This window comes from Sminthopsis crassicaudata, chromosome 1, assembly GCF_048593235.1.
Source record: "Sminthopsis crassicaudata isolate SCR6 chromosome 1, ASM4859323v1, whole genome shotgun sequence".
Lineage (NCBI taxonomy): Eukaryota > Metazoa > Chordata > Mammalia > Dasyuromorphia > Dasyuridae > Sminthopsis > Sminthopsis crassicaudata.
The window spans coordinates 663,831,511-663,852,311 of NC_133617.1; the positions used below are offsets into that span (position 1 = coordinate 663,831,511).

The 20,801-nt window shown below is 34.6% G+C and overlaps 1 protein-coding gene across 10 annotated transcripts in view; it reads left to right on the forward strand.

Annotated features, from left to right (window-relative positions):
- The window catches only part of KIF9 (kinesin family member 9), a 68,344-nt gene that overhangs the window by 4,735 nt on the left and 42,808 nt on the right, over nucleotides 1-20,801 (forward strand). For 6 of the 10 annotated variants that reach the window (XM_074310622.1, XM_074310703.1, XM_074310450.1 and 3 more), the window contains 3 exons: nucleotides 2,276-2,441; nucleotides 7,021-7,127; nucleotides 12,579-12,803. In XM_074310622.1, the coding sequence (XP_074166723.1) occupies nucleotides 2,276-2,441; nucleotides 7,021-7,127; nucleotides 12,579-12,803 (498 nt within the window). Of the gene's footprint in view, nucleotides 1-2,275; nucleotides 2,442-5,367; nucleotides 5,498-7,020; nucleotides 7,128-7,725; nucleotides 7,802-12,578; nucleotides 12,804-20,801 lie in introns of those variants that run through there. The other 4 variants (XR_012489343.1, XM_074311133.1, XM_074311051.1 and 1 more) reach the window with 4 other exon arrangements.

A 20,801-nucleotide genomic window follows, 5' to 3' on the forward strand; every position in this document is an offset into this window, starting at 1 on the left:
AATACAGATGTTTTGTCCCCTCTTAACGTCTTCTCCAGATTAAACATTCCCATTTTCTTCAAACAACTCATACATGGACTAAACTTGAGACTCTTCACCAGCCTGGTTACTTTATGCTATACCCTCTCCAGATCATCAGGCTTCCTAAAATGTGGTACTCAGAACTGAACACAATAGTCTGTTTATGGTCTGACTAGTAGAGAAAGACTTAGACTTCCTTTTATTTCTTAAATGCCAACTAAAATCATATTGGCTTTCTTAACTTCCATATTAAGCTGTTAACAAACATTTCAGCTTGCTTACACTAAAACCTGCATACCTTTTTCATAGTGCCATCTAGTAACGTCTTTCCCATTTTGACCTTGGAAAGCTGACTTTAAAAATATGTATAAGATTTTACATTTATCTCTATTAAATTCCATTTTCTCCTTTCTCATTTTGATCTTGGAAAGCTGGCTTTAAAATATGCATAAGATTTTATATTTATCTCTATTAAATTCCATCTTCTAAGTTTTGGCTCAATGATCCCATCAGCCTAGATCTTTTGAATCCTGATTGTCATTTAGCGTGTTAGCTCTCCTTTTCTGAAATTTACTAAGCATTAAGTAAATGCTTTTTTTAATATCTTGACTGATTAATTTGATAAGCATGCCCTTCTATATCTTAAACCAATTATTGCTAAAATGGTAAACACAGATTCTTGGCACGCTCATTGAGAACACTGCTTTCCAAGTTAACATTGAACAATTAGTGACTACTGGTTGAATTTGGCCATTTATCCTCTTCTAAATGTCTGTCTCTTATCCATAAGAATGAGAAATTTTATCAAACATTTTGCCAATATTTCAATAAATATCAACGAATTCCTTTGATCTGCAATTTTAGTAATCCTGATTTAAAAAAAAAAAAAAAAAGATAGTTTGATATATATAACCTGTTTGTGATGAAGCCCTGTTGGTGTTTTCTGTTTACTACTACTAGAGATCTTCACTGGCTATCTCCATAATACATTCTAGAATTTTGTCAGGAATCCAAATTAAGCTAACTGTCCTATTGTTTGCAGATTATTTTCTCTTACTCCTTTTGAAAATCAAGAACTTTTCCTCTCCTTAGATCTGTAATACTTTTCCTATTGTCTCTGATCTGTTAAAGAGAATGGGTCAGAATTATTTTAGAGAAAAAAACTTATTTCAGAAAAAAAATTCATGTCAACGTAATAAGGGAAAAGAAAAGGGGAACCCCATTTCTCTGCACATAGATAATCCCATGAGGCGCAGTGTCCCCTGTAAAATGAATTTACAGGCCCGAAAACCTAGATTGATAAATAAAAGGTTTATTGTAGGAATTTGGAAGTAAAGCTCAGTTAGAAAGACGCCAGGGCCAAAGGTGGCTGCTGGTGGGCAGGAACCCTTACATGGCTGGAAGGATACCATGTGTTGGCTGGGAGGGCTCCTGCAATGAGGGTGTTCCGGCTCACCTCTTTTATATCCAAAAAATGATGGGCGGTACCCCTAAGTTCTCGGCTGGGCTTTTCAGTTAGCACAGATCAGGTGAGGGCTGGGGGAAGCTGAGCTGAGGGTGGGGGCTGGACCCAGATATTCAAAGGGTGTCTTTGACCAAGATTTGTGAATTTGTGAATCAAGGTCAGTCATGGGTTGGGCAATTAGAAAGGAATTTTAAAGGGACCCCAACCCTCATCAAAAGGAGCATTGATATCTACATAATTTAACTTTATCACATAAAAGTTTCCTTCTGGTCAGATCTATCTTGACTCTTTTTCAGATCTCTTTTACTCCTAAAGAAGTAAAAGCATGAAAAATAGTAAATTATTTAGAATTATTCTACAAATGTTTATGCTAGTGAAAAACTGCTATAGTGGCTTTCCAAAGTATAAATGTGCTAAATTAATTGAGGACATTTTTCCTTTCCCTAACCACTCTTCTGTAGTTTGTAAATATATTATAAATTAAGGCTATGATAACTTAGTAGATGGGGAGGAAAAGTAATAATATATTTCTTTAGGATCATAGATTTAGAATAAGGACCATCTAGACCAATTCCCACATTTTTCAGATGAGGGAACTATAACCTAGGGAAGTTACATAATTTGGCCAATGTCACACAAAATAGTAAATATCAGAGATAGAAGGTGAACCTAACATCTCTAAATTCAGTGTGAGTAATCTTTCCACAGTACTATGTTCTTTCTTTTTGAGTAGATACCTTCATATATTTTAGCTTTTATTTTCTTCATAAAACCACTTTATATTTTTAGAGCATTGATATTCATATCAAGAAAGATGGCCGAAGAGGAACTGTCAATAATCAACAGACAGACTGGTCATTCAAATTGGATGGAGTTCTTCACGACGCCTCACAGGATTGTGTTTATGATACAGTAGCTAAGGAAGTGGTTGCTCAAGCCCTGGATGGCTATAATGGTAATGATTAATTAACATTTTTCTTATTTTAAGAACTGTATAACACTCTACACATAGAAAATGTTGGAAGAAAGTTAATTATAGAAATTAGAGATTTCTCCCAATGACATTTTTATGGTAAAGTTCTGATTTGTTAATTAGAAGAATCAAAGTTGACCCTAATTTTTCAAAGGTTAAATCAGTAGAATATCAGCTCTGGCAAGTCTTTGAAGCTCATGAAGAGCTTCAGTATAGTCCAGGTACAGATCAGTTTTCTGATGTCCAAGGACCAAATGAGTGAAGTTGAGAGAAACTTGTCACTTGCATTTATACAGAGGATGATGAGTTTTTGACAAGTAACTCTTTTTTTCCCCCCCCTGAGGCTGGGGTTAAGTGACTTGCCCAGGGTCACACAGCTAGAAAGTGTTAAGTGTCTGAGACCAGATTTGAACTTGGGGGGTCCTGAATTCAAGGCTGGTGCTCTATCCACTGCACCACCTATCTGCCCCTGACAAGTAACTCTTAAATAATTTATACTTCATCACAAAAGAATTGCAATTTACTTTGATGAAGAAAATACCCACACTAATGAAACTGCAGGTTAAAGATTACAATAGATAAAATACCATTTCTACTAAAATTTATTTGGTCATTGGTTCATATATTCACTCTGTAGAGGAATCCATTATCTACTTCCTAATATTCATGACAGAGCACAAACCACTTATACTGGAACAAATTTCAAGATTGATTTATAAATCATAAAGAGTTTTTGTGCTTAACAAACTCTATGATAAAGATTCCCCAAAATAATCTTTTTGACACTTTTTGATTAAGTCAAATCATTTTTCATATCTTCTTGATCTTGATTCAAGTCCAATAGCATCAATATATATTTGGAAAAAAGTTATAAATATGACATCCAATTGGCTATTGCCACAAAGTTCTTTAGCATATTTAAATACAAACACTTAAGTATATATTTGTGTTTTTAGTACTACACACAAAAGCAAAGTCTGGTCTTCATAACAAAATTTGAAAATTTTGTTATTCCCTTCCTGGGAAAAATAAAGAGTTTTCTTTCTCTTGTTTTCTACCTAGTGTTTACTATTTAGAAAACCATAATGGCACACAGTTTTCAGCCTATGCCCTACCAACTAAATTTCTTCACTCTTTAATGGGCTCAGTCTTACCTCTCCCATTTCAGAACAATTGTATATAATAACAAGCAATACTTAGGTTGTAGTTACTTTAATTCTCAAGGATTACACGACTATATTGTTACTCCAACTAATCTTTACTATTATCTTGAGCTAACATAGTCCCCAACTCTTATGGTTAAAAAATAGCAGTATAGGGAAGTTAAAGAACATTAGAAGTTAAGAATATTTGTTCCAGGAAGGAATCTTAACTACCAGTCAGTCATATACTCTCTTTTTAATAATAATAATAATTTAATAATAAAAAAATGTCATGTTCTTCTGCCCTGATAAACACTAATGTATGTTCCTATCAATGAAAAGTATGTCAAAATCATATTCTGTTAAATATTGAGTTTCATATTATAGAATAGAGTTCTATTGGAAATTGGGCCAATATATTATAGTATTAACCTCTGCTGAAAAGTTAGACATTATTTAATAAATCTATCTGGACAGCTTCTAAGCATTAACCTGGAAATCCGAGTAATGATGGATGGATACAAAGGTGCTGGAGAGAGGACAAGTTTCATCCTGTCACAGTCAGAGAACCTGAGACTCACCAAAAGCCAGCAAGAATATTGTTGAAATACATGGGTTCCTTGCGTAGTGCACTCAAGAAAGATGACGACTTTAATTTGAAAGGGAACTTTCCTCACCTGCTCTGGGCAGTGCACCGCAGGGGAGCTGACCACAATGTGCCTGCATGGCTAGTGACTTCCTGGTAGGGCTAGGTTACTACCCGAGAGCTAATGGTCCTGTGGATCCCCGCAGGGGAGGGGAGGAAAGAAGCTTATGAAGGTGGGACCACTGGTCATGCTTCAATTCGCTGGTCATGTGATCCCATCTCAGACTGGCTTTGTGACCTTGGACAAATCACTTCACTTTCCCAGAAGTCAGTTTTCTCAGTGAAAGAGTTGGACTAGATAGTTTTATGATCCTATAATTTATTTTGGGTTAGTTTTGCTAAACTACTTTTTTCCATTCGTTGGATTGGTAAAGGGGAAGGGATATAATTAAAAATTACAGTAGTATGAAAACATAAGATAACAAATTTAAATATTTTTAAATGGGCATAGAAAAAAAATCAATAATCCTCCCTTGCCTTACAATCTTGGAATAGAGAGAGGACCCCAGTAAAACCTACTTCCTATACACTTTGCTCACTACACAAAGAAAATGTCCTTCCAAAATCTTTCCATCCTTGTGTAAAAATGATAAGCTTCAGAGGGCCATTTCCAATTTCTCCAGAAAAGCCCTTGGAATTTCTGATGTCTACTCAGGGAAATACATTCCTGCCTTCTTAAACTCCAATACTGGGACCACCTGGGAAGTCAGATCCCTTTCTGAATAATGATAATAATTAAGATGGTTGGATGTTTTGAGTGACTTAGGGAGAAGTTCTTTACACTTGACACTCATAACTTCAGTAGCTTTTCTCCACAAATTGTCTGAGATGGGGAAAATGAGATTTGCTCTTAGAGATTTCCAATCTTACTGAGTTTAAGAAGCTCTTTTTAATACCAATATACATGGTAATAGATGGGCTATTAGTATCTGTACATTGAAAATATATATAATAACAAAATCACTATAAAGGCAATCATGCTTTTTTAATGATCAGTCCAATAGCATCAATATTTATTTGGAAAAAAGTTTACAAATATGACACCCAACTTATTGTTTTACCACAGTGCCAGGGACATAGTAAGTACCTTTTTTTTTTTCTTTTTTTTTTTGCTGCTGAGGCAATTGGGGTTAAGTGACTTGCCCAGGGTCACACAGCTAGGAAGTATTAAGTGTCTGAGGTCAGATTTGAACTCGGGTCCTCCTGACTTCAAGATTGGTGCTCCATCCACTGTGCCACTTAGCTGCCTTGTAAGTAAAGTCTTAAATGCTTTTTCTATCTAGTCTATCAGAAGCTATGTTCATTATATTTATTAAGTCACATATGGATTTATAAACCCTTTGTAGTAACTCTGCATCTCCAAGTGAACCATGAGGACAGGTTGGAAAATACTATCTTGAGTTATAGATAGCCAGAGGCAGGACTTGTCTCAAAACCTTAGGATCATAATTTAGAATGGGAAGAGATCTTAAGAGAAAATAGGAGCATAGATTAATCAATCATTCTGGTAAATAAGAATTTAGTGAGCATAGCTAGCATTTGAATAGGGGTTATTATGAGCCCAGGCACTATGCTGAACACTTTACAAATATTATCTCATTTGTTCCTCATAATAATCCTGAGTGGGAGGAGCTATTAATTTCCCCATTTTGCAGTTGAGGAAATTAAGTGAGTTGTCTAAGGTTATCAAGCTAGTAAGTGTCTAAAGTTGGATTTGAACTGGGGTCTTTCTGATTCCAGCCCAGCATTGTATCCACCCACCCATATAACAGGAACTGTGCTAAATGTTGAGGACACAAAATCAAAAAAATGGTGCCTGCTCTCAAGGATCTTGCATTCTAATAGAGAAGATAACTGCAAATAAATAGGAACTTAGAGTAAAAAGGAAGATGGCTTTAGAGAAGACTTCACTGGATAGGGAATTGGGAAGGCCTCCTGCAGAAGGTCTTGTAACAGGCCAAGGCATCCAAAAGAGGGAGAATGTTCCTGACCTTCAGAAGTCCTCTAGTCCAAAGCTTCTAAAACTATATGTTGCAACCCCACGTGGAGTTGCTCAAGTAACTAAATGTGGGGGTTGCAAAGTTATCATTTATTATCAGTAAATGTTTGATTTGTGTACCCATTTTATATACCTGAATACTTGGGGTCACAAAAAATTTGTGGTGAAAAGGAGTCAGGAGTGGCCCTGATTTAGTCCAGTCTCCCCAAGGCCTCTCAATTTATAAACAAGAAAACTAAGTCCTACAAGGACTAGATTGCCCACAATCCTATAGATAATAAGCAGAGCAGGGATTTGAACTCATATTCTCTGACTGTAAATGCAGCTGTCTTTCGACTGAAAAATGCTGTTTTTCCAAACAGGTGAGTAAACTGGCATTGAAAGTCAATAGTATTCCTTTTTTGTCTAATTCCCTATTCCTCATTTTCCCTTTCTGTGGAATTTCTATTATTATAAGTAATATTTTTTTATTTTTTCTTGCTGAGGCTGGGGTTAAGTGACTTGCCCAGGGTCACACAGCCAGGAAGTGCCAAGTGTCTGAGACCAGATTCGAACTCGGGTCCTCCTGAATTCAAGGCTGGTGCTCTATCCACTGTGCCATCTAGCTGCCCCTAAGTAATATTTTTTAAAGTTTCTGTTTATATGCTTTTAATGAATGGTATTAGATTTATTTTCCTCATTAATTCAACATTTCAGAAATTCCTGTGTCTAGACATCTGCATTCTATGGGAAGATATTTCACCTAATCTTTACACATTTTTTAAATGTTTTCAGGCACAATTATGTGTTATGGGCAAACAGGAGCAGGAAAGACATATACCATGACTGGTACAACTGAAAACTACAAGCATCGAGGCATCCTCCCTCGAGCTTTACAGCAGGTATGGACAGTTTCTGATAGGAAAGAAAAATGGCAAAATTACCTTTTCTCTAGGTTCTGAAAATATAGGTGTTTAGGAAAGCCCAGCTGTGAGCTTATCATTGCCCTGTGGAGGATACAGGAGGCTAAGAAGTGTTCTGTGCTCTCATAAGGGATCTAGATGTAGCAACGAGATGACCACAAAAAGGTCAAAGACAGAAAGAGTCATCATACATGTGTCAGATTCATAGCAAGACTTTTTGTGGAGACAGATCTAGAAACAATGTAAGAATCTATTAGGTGGAAAGCACATTAAATCAATTATGGTACATAAATGTTATAAATATCAAAGTCCCATAAGAAGCAACACATATGAACAATTCATAAGGGCAGAGGAAGGTTTGGGGGGACGGCTCAAGGGAAGTAACAGTGACAACAACAATAAAAACAGAAAAAAAAAAAAGTAAATGCTAAGTGACCAGGTTTGGCCCAGGAGAAGGGTTGAAAAACATGCCTCCTTCCTTTCTTTGCAGAGATGGGGACAAGTGGATGTGAAATGTTACATGCTGTCAGAAGTGGTTGATGTATTGCTTGAATGCTTTTTCCTCTTTATTTCTTAGTTTTTGTTACAAGGGATGGCTCACTGGCTGAGTAGGAGGCATATAGTCAGACATGAATGCTATAAAGAAACAAAAGGTATAAAAAAAAAATACCCCCCCAATCCTAGCCTTTTAATAGTATCCCTGTTTCCTTCCTATTATCTACTTTAAGGCTTCTTAAACTTTTTTCCACTCACAATCCCTTTTCACCTGAGAAACTTTTATATGATTCTAGGTATATAAGTATGTAAAATAGGTAAAATCAAACATTTACTCATAATAAATAATAATTTCACAACTCCCACATTTAGTTATGAGACCCCATATGAGCCTATGTTCTGGCTTGCAGTTTAAGATGTTTTGTCCACCCAGCTGCCAGAAGAATCTTCCTATAGCACAGCATATCTGACAATGTTGATTTTGCTGTTGGAACTTTCTTATTGCTTGAAGGACAGAATTCTTGGTTGTCATTTAAAACACTGGCTCCAGTCTTGTTTCCCATTACTTCCTTTCACGCACTCTCCGTTCTAGCCAAACTGGTCTCCTGGCTGTTCCCTACTATCACATTGTAACTCATATCTAGTTTTTGTGCTGGTTCTCCCATATTCATGCCCTTTTTATCCCCAATCTCTTTAAAATGTTTGCTTCCTTCAAGGCTTGCTATGGATTTTTTAAGACTTATCTCAGTTATCACACCCATAGACAGCCTTTCCTAGTCCCCCTAAATCCATTCTTTCAAATTATTTTAAAATTTATTATCTTTATATTTTTATATTAAAGTATAAAATTAACTATAAAGTTATGTTCTCATATTAAAATTTGTTTACATATGTATATATAAAGTGACAAATATAGCTAACCTAATATAAAATATATATATATATATATATATATTTTTTTTTTTAATATTAGGTTAGCTAGGTGGCAAAGTGAATAGAGCACTGGATTTGGACTCAGGAAGAATCACTTACCTGAGTTTCAAATCCAGCCTCAGATATATACTAGCTATATAACCCTAGGTAAGTCATATCCTGTTTGCCTCAGTTTTCTTATCTGTAAAAATGAGCTGGAAGAGGAAATGGCAAACCACTCCAGTATCTTTGCCAAGAAAACCCCAAAATGGAGTCATGAAGTCAGGCACTACTGAAAAATGACTAAAACTAATTCTAGTTTGTTTATATTAAGTATTATATTGAACATTAGATATTATATTGACATTTATATATGTTTAAATTTCACATCTCTCCCTTTTTTTTTTCTTTTTTTTTTTTTTTTTGCTGCTGAGGCAATTAGGATTAAATGACTTGCCCAGGGTCACAAAGCTAGGAAATGTTAAGTGTCTGAGGTCAGATTGGAACTCAGATTCTCCTGACTTTAGTGCTGGTGCTCTATCTATAGCACCACCTAGCTACCCCAAATCCCTCCTTTTAATTCCTGAAAGGCAGAGACTATATTTAATTTTATCTTTGCATCCTCAATGCCAAACAATAATTGACATTTTATATAGCATCAGGGTCACATAGCACAATTCAAAAGGCAGATTTGAACAAAGGTTTTCCCAATTCTAAATCAGTCCTCCAGCTACTTCACTATATTGCTTGGTAGTTCTTTGCACATAGAATAACAGATCTGGAGTCAGGGAGACCCATCTTTCTGAGTTAAAATTCAGCCTTAGAAATTTACTGGCTGTGTGACCTTGAACAAGCCATTTTACCCCATTTGCCTCAGTTTCCTCATCTGCAGAGTTAGCTGGAGAAGGAAATGACAAACCACTCCAGATCTCTGCCAAGAAAACTCCGCATAGAGTCACAAAGGGTTGGATATGACTGAACAACAGCAACACTTTGCACATAGTCCTGAATAAATAATAATCCAATGAGATTACAAATTACTTTGTAAATACAGGTAGAATTATGAAGTATTATACAAATATCAAGGATTCTTATTAACATCACAATAAACACTTATTGAATCGAACTGTTCACATTTCTGAAGATCTTTAAGATAGAGAGTTCTTTCATGACAACCCTGTATTTTCTTGAGGACTTTTCTCAGAAGCAAACAATACATCTGCTATGTGCTAGGGGTAAAAATATAAAAAATAAACAATTCCTGATTCCATAAAAAGGTCATTCGTTGATTTGAGAGAGGTTCATAGTCCATGTTACCACCTGCGTGACTTTAGACTGGCCACTTTATTTATCTTCTTGGTCTCATTTCCCTCATCTGTAAAATGAAGAGGTTGGTGCAGATAGTCTCTGAGGACCTTTTAAACCAAAATCATGTTCTAAAGGAGCTTACATTCTAAGACAAGTATACACATATGAACATGTACACACATAAGCACACATAGATATATATGGACGGGGATGGGCTCCAGAGCACTTGTAGAAAGGGTTTGTCTTGACTAAAAGGAGGGTCACCTCATTTTCAGAGATTAAGGAAAAGGAAAGCGAGGGAAGTGTTGGGGATAATATGGAAGGGTTTGAGATAAAAGGTAGAGAGAAAAGAGAGGTCACGTGAAATAGCTTCAATTTTATAAGTGAAATAAGAGTTCCATAACTGGAGGAGATGGGTAGGAAGCTTAAGGAAGAAAAGGTTTAAAATATTTTTTTTCAGGGAGCTGAAGTGGAACACATTGTAGAAAGAATAAAAGTTCTCTCTTGCAAGGGCCCAGTTGAAGATGGATAGACCGTTCTAAAATCATCTTAGAATGAGATCAGTTATTCCAGGCATATACCATATCATAAGGTTGTCTAATTGGATTTTTTTTTTTTGGTTTGGTTTGTTTTTGTTTGGCATTGCCCCTTCTGTTTCATTGGTATAGGAAACTCCTGAAAACTACTCTCCATGCAGAATAACAAGTGTTCTTATAGTAACAGTAACTGTAAGTTGCTGTAACAACTTATAGTCCTAAAGAACTTCTTGGGACATCAAAGAATTGAGTGACAGTGTCACACAGCCAGTACGTGTCAGAGAAAGGGCTTAAGCCTATATTGTTCTGAGGCCAAAACTTGGCACAGGACCTGGCATATAAGTAGGTCCTTAATAATTGTTTGTTGACTTGACTCAGTATTGTGCTGTTTATTGTTGTGATGTCATATCCTTAATGATATTCGTCAACTTATGGTAGTATGACTATGCAAAAGAATCACAGCATTATAGAATGTAGAGCTAGAAAGAAATAACTAAATGTGTGACACTGGAAAAGCTACTTATTGGAAATTGTGTAATTTCCTTTCCTGGAGATTTTTTAGAGTAAGCAATTTTCTGGGATGTTTGGAGTATTCTTTCTCTTAGGGACAGATGGTAGATAGGACATTTCACTCTAATTATGATTCTCCACAATGTAAAGAGAATGCATAAAAGGTCTCCACCATATTAGGAAGCCCCTATTGTAGTGAATTTAGGAGAGGATGTGGATGAGAATCATACCAAATGGGTAAGCATAAATAGGTTTCAGTCTTTGAGGGAAATACCCTCAGTAGTGAGATCTCTAATTTATTGGTGTATTAAAGTGCATGCAAAGCTCTAACATGGTATCTGAAAACCTTCAGCTTTGCCATTACCCCCTTAGTGGGGCTTTAAAAATTATCCCCTTATAACAAGTTTCAATTACTAAGAAATCTATGGAATCTTCAAAGGAAAACAACTCTTAAAGATCATCAAGTCCTACCCTCTCATTTTATATGAAAATTGAATTCCAAGGGAAACCCACCTACTGAAGGGCAGAGATGTGACTAAGACAGAGGGTGAGACTAGACCATGGTGTCATTCTCCCTCATTTGTTATTCAGTCATGTCCAACTCTTCATGACCTCATTTGGAGTTTTTTTGTCCAAGTCCTAGATATTGAGGATACAAAGATATTAGTTTGTCAGTTCCTTCTCCAGCTCATTTGACAGATGAGGCAAATTGGGATAAGTGACTTGCCCAGTTCACCCAGCTAGTTCCTAAGTATTTGAGGCTGGATTTGTATTCCAGGCCCAGCACTCTATTCACTGTGTCACCCACCTGCCCCAGTATCACTGTCCAGACATTTTCAAATCCATTCATAATCTCTCTCTCAGTAGGACCTGGATTCTTCTCCTAGAACACTAATCCGATAGGCAAGTTTCTACTTTATTTTCCTGGAATCCATGTCATTTTCTAGCCATTTTCAAACCACCTGTCCTGGGCATTCCATCACCTCTTCCCATCCTACCTTTTAAATATCTCCTTCCTCCATTCCAATGTAAGTTCTTTGAGGGTAGAATTTACTTATTTTTATGTTTCCCCAGTGCTTAGCACAAAGCCTCATATAGAGTAAGCACTAATAATAAGTGCTTTTTTCATTCATTTGGAAGAGCTGTTCTTTGATTCACCTAAACCACATTACCAGCTCTACTTGTGAATTTACAAATGCTGCTCAATCTAATTAATAATCCATGATCTTAAAAACAACAGAATAATGTTTTTGTTGCTGTTTAATGGTTTTACTTCTGCTGGAATCTTCATGGACCCATTTGGGCTTTCTTAGACAAGATACTGCAGTAGTTTGCCATTTCCTTCTCCAGCTCATTTTACAGACGAGGAAACTGAGGCAAACAGGGTTAAGGATCCCACAGTTAATAAGTGTCTAAGGCCAGACTTAAACTCAGGTCTTTCTGACTCTAGGCCTGATTCTCTTATCCATTGTGCCACCAAGCTGCTCTTAACAGAGTAATAAAATACTTTATTGATGATAAGTCCTAGAAAATAGATTATAAGCCATTTGAGGGCAGGGGCTGCCATATATCTTTGTATATATGGCACACACTCAGTGTTCAGTAAAAATTTGTCAGTTAATTGAAAGCACATGTATTGATTTCTCAATTTATTAATTATCTTTTCTAGGTTTTTAGGATGATAGAAGAACGCCCCACACATTCCATCACTGTTCGGGTCTCATATCTGGAAATCTATAATGAAACCCTGTTTGATCTCTTGTCTACGCTTCCCTATGTTGGCAACTCAGACACTCCAATGTCTATAGTAGAAAGCCCCCAAGGAATCTTTGTCAAGGGCCTGTCTGTGCATATGACTGGACGGGAGGAGGATGCTTTCAGTCTCCTTTTTGAGGTAAGGTCTAAATCTCTCACAGTTACTTCCTCATTCTAAGTTTTATGTGAGGGAACATTATAAAAATCATAGAATCATCAAATCTCAAGCTAGAAAGGAACTCAGAGGTCATCTAATTCACATATACCTAGTACACAAGCTAGTATATAAGCAGAGTTCCTCTTTGATCAACTGAAAAACATTTAAATTTTTAGTCCTCTTCCCTTCTATTTTGCCAGCTGCTATGTACAAATTTTCTTAAGCTATGCTTCTTTTTGACTTTTTCTCTTCAAGGATCCAAAGAAATCATCAGAGTGAGCATAACATCAACTAACATTAATTGCAATCTTTCCATATTTTTGATAGGTAGTCTTATTTATTTATTTATTTATTTTTTTCTGAGGCTGGGGTTAAGTGACTTGCCCAGGGGTCACACAGCTAGGAAGTGTTAAGTGTCTGAGAGCAGATTTGAACTCTGGTCCTCCTGAATTCAGTGCTGATGCTCTATCCACTGCGCCACCTAGCTGTCCCTGATAGGTAGTCTCATGAGTTGTTTTGGCTGGGGAAAAAAAAAATTATTCCTTGGTGGCCAAATTTTATGGTGATAAGTCTTTCTAAAATTAGGTTTGTCCTTAAATTATAGACATATAGACTAGATAATGAGCACCATTCCAGTGCTTATTATAAAAGACCTTCTGACTTAATAAAAAGCAGCACAGCACAATTGGCAATTTGCTGGCATAGTTTTGAAGAATCTAAGTCAATTTCCAACAAATAGGCAATCTAAAAGATCCTAGCCAATCTCTTTTCTCTAGAGAATACTATCATATACAAGTATCAACAAACGCAAAGACAGATCAGTAAGCTGTGCCTTGACATTCAGGATTGCCCCAGGAAAGGGACCAGAGTCATTTTAACTTCCTGTCTAAAAACTTCATCAGGAGATGAGGCTGGAAATCAAAGATTTCCCAGTTAAGAACAATAGCAGCAGGGTGGAATTTGGTTCCAGCTCTGATTCCAAGCACGGATTATGGAAGAAAAAATAATTTAGAAAAACTAACAAATCCCCAAAATTTGAGATTATGTTTAGAGTTCCACATCCAGAACTACCCCCCTTTACAAATAAGTGGAAGAAAGTGGAAAGAATATATTATATAATAGGATATTATGGAGATTAAAGAAAATTCTAATACTATGAATGGAATTAATTCACCCATAAAATAGAGAATGGAAGTAGAATTGATTAGAAAATAGAATCAATTATTATGCTATTTACATGAAATTAAAATTTTAAATATACACAAAGTTGAAATAAGAGATGAGATTAGAATATATTAGGCATCAGATGACTCCATAAAAATCAAGGAAAGCAATCATAATCCCAGATAAAACAACATAAAAAGAGATATTATTAAAAGAGATAATGGAGAAACTAAAATTGTTTGTCTTACACTGATTTGGTGCTGACTGGGTGCTGTTTGGCAATTCCATATGCAATTCTGGATTGTTTCAAGTCATAATTCCAGGGTAGAAGGAGGCACTTGTGGTCATTCACAAGGGAGCAGGGGCCTGAGTGCAACTCCAGAGGAGTTTTAGTGCTTGTGGCAACAGGGGGAGCAGGAGCTCTCCCTGGGTAAATCTCAGAGCACAGACAAGAAAAGCAGTAACCAATTACTTAATTACTTTAAAATTAGAATTAAACAAATGGAAGCTAATGACTTTATGAGAAATCAAGATACAATAAAGTAAAACCAAAAAGAAAAAAAATAGAAAAAATGTGAAATATCTCCTTGGAAAAACAATTGAGCTGAAAAATAGATCTAGGAAAGATAATTTTAAAAAGTATCAGTCTATCTGAAAGTCACAATCAAAAAAAGACCCTTGCATCATCTTTCAAGAAATTATCAAGGAAAACTGTCCTGAAATTCTAGAATTAGAGGGTAAAATAGAAATTGAAAGAATTGACCGAGCACCTCCTGAAAGAGATCCCAAAATGAAAACTCCCAGCAATATTATAACCAATTTTCAGAACTCCCAGGTCAAGGAGAAAATATTGCAAGCATCCAGAAAGAAACAATTCAATTATAGTGGAGCCATAGTCAGAATAACACAAAATTTAGCAGCTTCTACATTAAAGAACTGGAGGGCTTGGAATAGGATTGGAATTGACTCATAGAGAAAATAGCCTACATATTCAATAGGGGAAATAGAAATCTATCTTACCGTGCAGGAAAATAAAAGGGAATGGGATATGGGGAAAAGGGGAGAGTTCACATCCTCTTATCCCCATCTCTGCTAACACATCGAATGACAATCAGGATTCAAAAGGAGATGATAAAAGAGAGGGCACATTGGGAGAGGAAGTGGTCAGTACCAAAACACTTTTGAGGAAGGGCAGGATGAAAAGAGAGAGAATAAATGGGGGAAATACAGTTAGCAATAGTACTTGCAAAAAGAATTTATCCAAAATAGGGACTTTAGAAAAAGAGAACTCTAGATCTCCCCAAATTATTGGTTATATTAATAATTAATAATCATTTCTCTATGAACTATTCCCCAGTTGATAAATGGTAAAAAGATATGATCAGGCTGTTTTCAGAAGGAATCTAAAGTCATCTATAATCACATAAAAATGCTTTAAATCACTATTGATTAGAGAACAATTTAACAATTCTGATGTATTACCTCACACTTATCAGATTGGCTAACATGACAGAAAAGGAAAATGAGGGAGTTTGGGAAGTTAGGGGCACTAATGCATTGTTGATAGAGTTATGAAGTGGTTCAATCATTCTGGAAAACAATTTAGAAGTAGATTTTTAAGAGTTTTTTTAAAAAGAAAAGGATTTATGTACACAAAAATATTTATAGCAATTATTTTTGTGTAGGTAAAGCTTTGGAAATTAATGGGATATTGATAAATTGGGAAATGGTTGAATAAGTGATATATCATTGTGATAGAATACTATTGTGCTATAATAATTGACAAAAGTAATGATTTCTGAAAAACTTTTGAAAACCGATATGAACTAATGCAGAGTAAAGTGGGCAGAGCCAAATAATAACAGCAATATTATAATGACTAGTAAAAGACTTAACTTCCTAACCAAGGGAATTCCAAAGGACTCATGATGAAAAATGCTATCCACCTCCAGAGAGAGAACTGATGAGTTCTAAGTACAAATTAAAATGTATCTTTTTTCTTTATTTCTTTTTGATGTTTTTTTTGGGGGGCAACATGGCTAATATGTTTTGCCTAATTTCACATGTATAATTGATATCATATTGCTTCTTTTCTCAATTAGTAGGGGAGGAACTGGTCTTATAGGAAGTTAGAACTCAATTTTTTTTCAAAATATTAAAAACAATTTTTTAAAAAGAAAAAGACAATTGATTGTAAGTACAAATACCAAAAAAATTTTAAAGTTGAGTACTTTATTTAAACCTGTATCTAAAATCTAACCAAAAAGTTAGCAAGAAAGAAATTAATAACCTGAATCGAATTTAAGGAAAATTAGATATGATAAAGCTTTGGTATGGGATTCATACAATATATAGAGACTTTTTAGATTTGCATGTCATCTTTACAAAAACTATGTGCTAGGACATGAAAATTCATAAACAAATGCAAAAAAGTAGAAGTGTTAAGCATGGTTTACTGACCGTAATCAATTAAAATTATAATCAAGAGAAAGTTGAAGAAACATTTCAAACTTAAATGGGCCTTCAATAATAACTGAAAAATGAGTGAATTTGAGAACCCATAATAGAAAAATAATTCCGTCAAAGAAAATTACAACATTGAGGAGGCAACATACCTAAAGTTTTGGGATGCAAACAATTTAATTCATATAAGAAAATGTATTTTGATAAATATCGTCATCAACAAAATAAAGAAAAAATGAATTGGGCATGCAGTTGACTAGAAATTATTAAATACCTACAATAAATCCCTGTGTTAAGTACATGCAAATAAAAAAAATTTTAAAGCAACAAATAAAAAACCTACAAAAATAGAAACTCTGAAAAACCAAAGAAGAAATCAACAAACTTGGAGGAAAAAAATCACCTGATGAATGATGAACAAAATTAATTTTTTTTAAGACTAGCACATTTTTAATTAGCTAATTTTGTTAGTAAAGCTAGAAGTAAATGAACAAGATAAAAAAATGAAGAGTGAATTTACAACAGATAAATGAAAATAAGATAATTTTTTTAAATGGTTTACTTAAATGCCAATAAAAAAGTTAAATGGATTAACATTTTTAAAAATATGAAATACTCAGATTAACAGAACTAGAAAATAGAGATTTAAACAACTGAATCTTGAAGTCAGAAGCCTAGAAGTGAACTTATAAAGAAGACAGCAGAGACAGATAACACATTTTGATGGACAACAGTGAATTACACACAATCTTAAAAGAACGATTTTTTGCATCTTAACATATATCTTTTGCAAGTATGGAGGAACAAAAGAGCATCTTAATAAATTCCTTCTATGACACAAATTACAACCCTACTATAGGAGAGGTAAAACAGAAAAAAAAAAAAAGTAGATTCTATAATGAAAATGTGGGAAAAATTATAAAATACTAGCAAAAGCCTACAGCAATATATTCAAAAGATTATTCCTTCTATGACCACAAATGCAATCCTACTACTCAAACCCAGAAGAGGTCAAGCAGAAAAAGTAGACTCTATTTCTAGTAAAAATATGAGAAAAAAATATCTAATAGAATACTAGCAAAAGCTTGTTACAGCAATATATTCAAAAGATTGTTCATTATGAATGACACTCCATCTTGTACCTCTAACTTTGGGCATCTTCTTTTACTGTTCCCCATTCCTGGAATGTTCTCCTCCCTCTGCTCTGATTACTAATCACCCGGGCTTCCCAACTATAACCCTACTTCTACACGAAACCTTCCCCTCTTCTGCTTCATTCCAGTGCCTCCCCTCTGTTATTTAGTTTTTGTTTATTCCATATACATAGCTTTCTTTGTATATTTTTGACTGTCTTGTCTTTTCATGTAGCCTCAGCATTTACCACAGTACCTGTCACATAAAAGGTGCTTAATGTTTATTAATTGATTGATTGATAAATATAATAGACCATTGCAAAACAACAAAAATCATGTGATTATATCAATAGAGGCAGAAAAGCTTTAGAATATATTAAAACACTAACATGAATAGATTAAAACATAAAAATAATAGGAAGTACATCTTCCCTTAATTTGTAAATAGTATTTATCTTATTCTAAGACCTAATATCAATAATGGAGTAATACTGGAGGCATTTCCATTAAGATTCCATTAAGAAAGTGAAGATGCCCATTATCATTATTTTTATTTGATATAGTTTTAGAAATATTAGCTATAGTATTAAAAAAAAGAAAAGAAAAATAGAGAATAAGCATCAGCAAAAAAAAAAGAAAAATTATTACTATTTGTAAATTATATGTTGATTTACTTGATAACCCCCCCAAATTCAACTAAAATTATTTGAAATAATACCTTCAGTAAAGTAGCATGATATAAAGTTTGCTCACAAAATTATCAAACTTTCTATATATTACTATAAAAACCCAACAGGAAGAAATACATTCATTGTTACAGCAATATATTCAAAAGGTTATTCATTATGAATAACACTCCATCTTGTATCTCGTAACTTTGGACATCCTCTCTGACTCTTCCCCATTCCTGGAATGCTTTCCCTCCTCTGCTCTGATTACTGTTCCATTCAATCCATTCAAAATAATTTTTTAAGAATAATAAAGTTTTTTAGAAAATTGATTGGTCTTTGAAAAATAATATCCTGCAAATATCCTCAGCCTAATCATCAATGAAAAAAGGTGGACATTAAATTAAAAATAGACCTTTGAAGTATTCCTACAAAGAAAACCAAACCTGAGCAAGGCTCCTCAAACAACAGAAATACAAGAAAAGTGAATCACTATAAAAATTAAGGAAGGTACATGTAATAACTCAGGGGGAAAAAATTAGAAAAAGGAATATTTCTATTATATCAATAGTAAAAATAGGAACAATTAAAAAAATAGATACCATTAAGAGATTCTTTGTAAAAAGTATACAGGAAGACAAAGATAAGAGAGAAATTAAAAAAAAAAAAAAAAAAGGGACAGTTGGAGAAACAAGTGTGAAACGTTATTAAAAAAAAAAAAAAAAACTCATAATATCCTGCCTAAAAGTGAATCAACTTTATAATGGGACAAATATGCAGAATGGGAGGGCACATGAAAGAAGAGAGGGAGGGAAATATGTAACTTGATCAAGTCTCTGGTTAACAATGAAAGGAAAATAATTTCTATACTCTGGAAAAATGGGCAAAGTAGTAAAGGGGGGGATTGAAATAAAAAGAGTAAAGGAAAGTATTTGTGAGACAGGATCTCACTGAAATGGATATAATCTTCAAGAATTTGGTGCTTAAAGTAAAGTGTGGTGTTTCTCCAACATCTGTCTCAGGATATGGGGAATCAAAAGTTTCTGGGGGCAACTGACACCCAGAAGAGTGGAAGAGCATGAGCCCAAAGAGAGAGGCATGTCAAATGGGAAAAAATGATCATTAGGAGGGAAACATAATCATGGACATGGGAAAATTCCTACCATAGGCTAATACTTTTATCCTCTGTATCTCCAGAAGGATTGGTATTTCTAAGACTGAGGCACACAGAAAAAGGAGGTCAAACAATAACAAATTCTTTAGAATAAGGAACTCAAAATAAGTAACCTAAAAACTTAAATTTCATGAATACTAAGGAAGGAATAAATTTAGTATAAGGGCAGTGAATAAAAGTACAAGATATAGAAAGGGAAGAGTTAATGAAGATGAAGAAAAGAAATACTTTTTAGAAAATGCGAAGAAAATTAAATTTTTAAAGTTGCAAGAGAAAAGAGGTTTCATTTTATGTGAGAGGGGGGAAAAGAGGGAATTAAATAGCCAGGTAAAAGGAAGAGAAAAAAAAAAAAGGAATTAATGAATTTAATCAAAGCACGAGAATTATACCCAAGGATAACATTTTTTTTCTTTTTTTTTTTCTTTTTCTGAGGCTGGGGTTAAGTCACTTGCCCAGGGTCACACAGCTAGGAAGTGTTAAGTGTCTGAGAGCAGATTGAACTTGGGTCCTCCTGAATTCAGGGCTGGTGCTCTATCCACTGCGCCACCTAGCTGCCCGCCTCCCCCCCCCCCCCCAAGGATAACATTTTACATAAAATTGAATATAATCTTCCAAAGAGAAAAAAAAGATTTTTTAATGAAATAAGATTTTTAAAGCATTCCTGATGAAAAGACCAGAGCTGAGTAGGAAATTTGACATTCAAATAAAAGTCTCAAAAGAAATATAAAATGGTAAATATAAAAGATACATTATAAAGATCCTAATAAAGTTAAACTGTTTATAGTTATATCTTGGGAGGTAATATAACCACACAGAACTTAGCATCATCAGGCATCATAAAGGGGTCTCACATGTGATTCTATTATGTGTGGATAAAGAGAAGAATGGAAGGATGGAGAAGAGGGAGGAAGAAAGAAGAATGGGTCAAAATATCTCACATTGATGGGATACATAAGAAGGCTTTATACAATTGTGAATATAGGGTGGGAGGGAGTGAGCAATGCTTAAACTTGTTATCCAGATTAATTTTTTTAATTGTCTAGGAGGGAAGAATAAATATAAACAATACATTTGTGTATAGAAACTTATCTTCCCCAACAGGAAAGTAAGAAAGAAAAGGATTAAGAGAAAAGGAATGGGAGAAAGAAGATAGATTAGGAGATACAGTAGTGAGCAGCCAAATATATTCTTAAAAAGAAACATACTGGTAACATTCATAACTATGAATGTGGATGGGAATAAACTCAACCATAAAATGGGAGAGGACAGTAGAATAGATGAGAAGCCAGGATCCAACAATATGTTGTTTAAAAATAGATTTTTCTTTTTCTCTTAATCTGTTTTTTTAATAAAATTTTTAAAACATAGATTTTAAGGG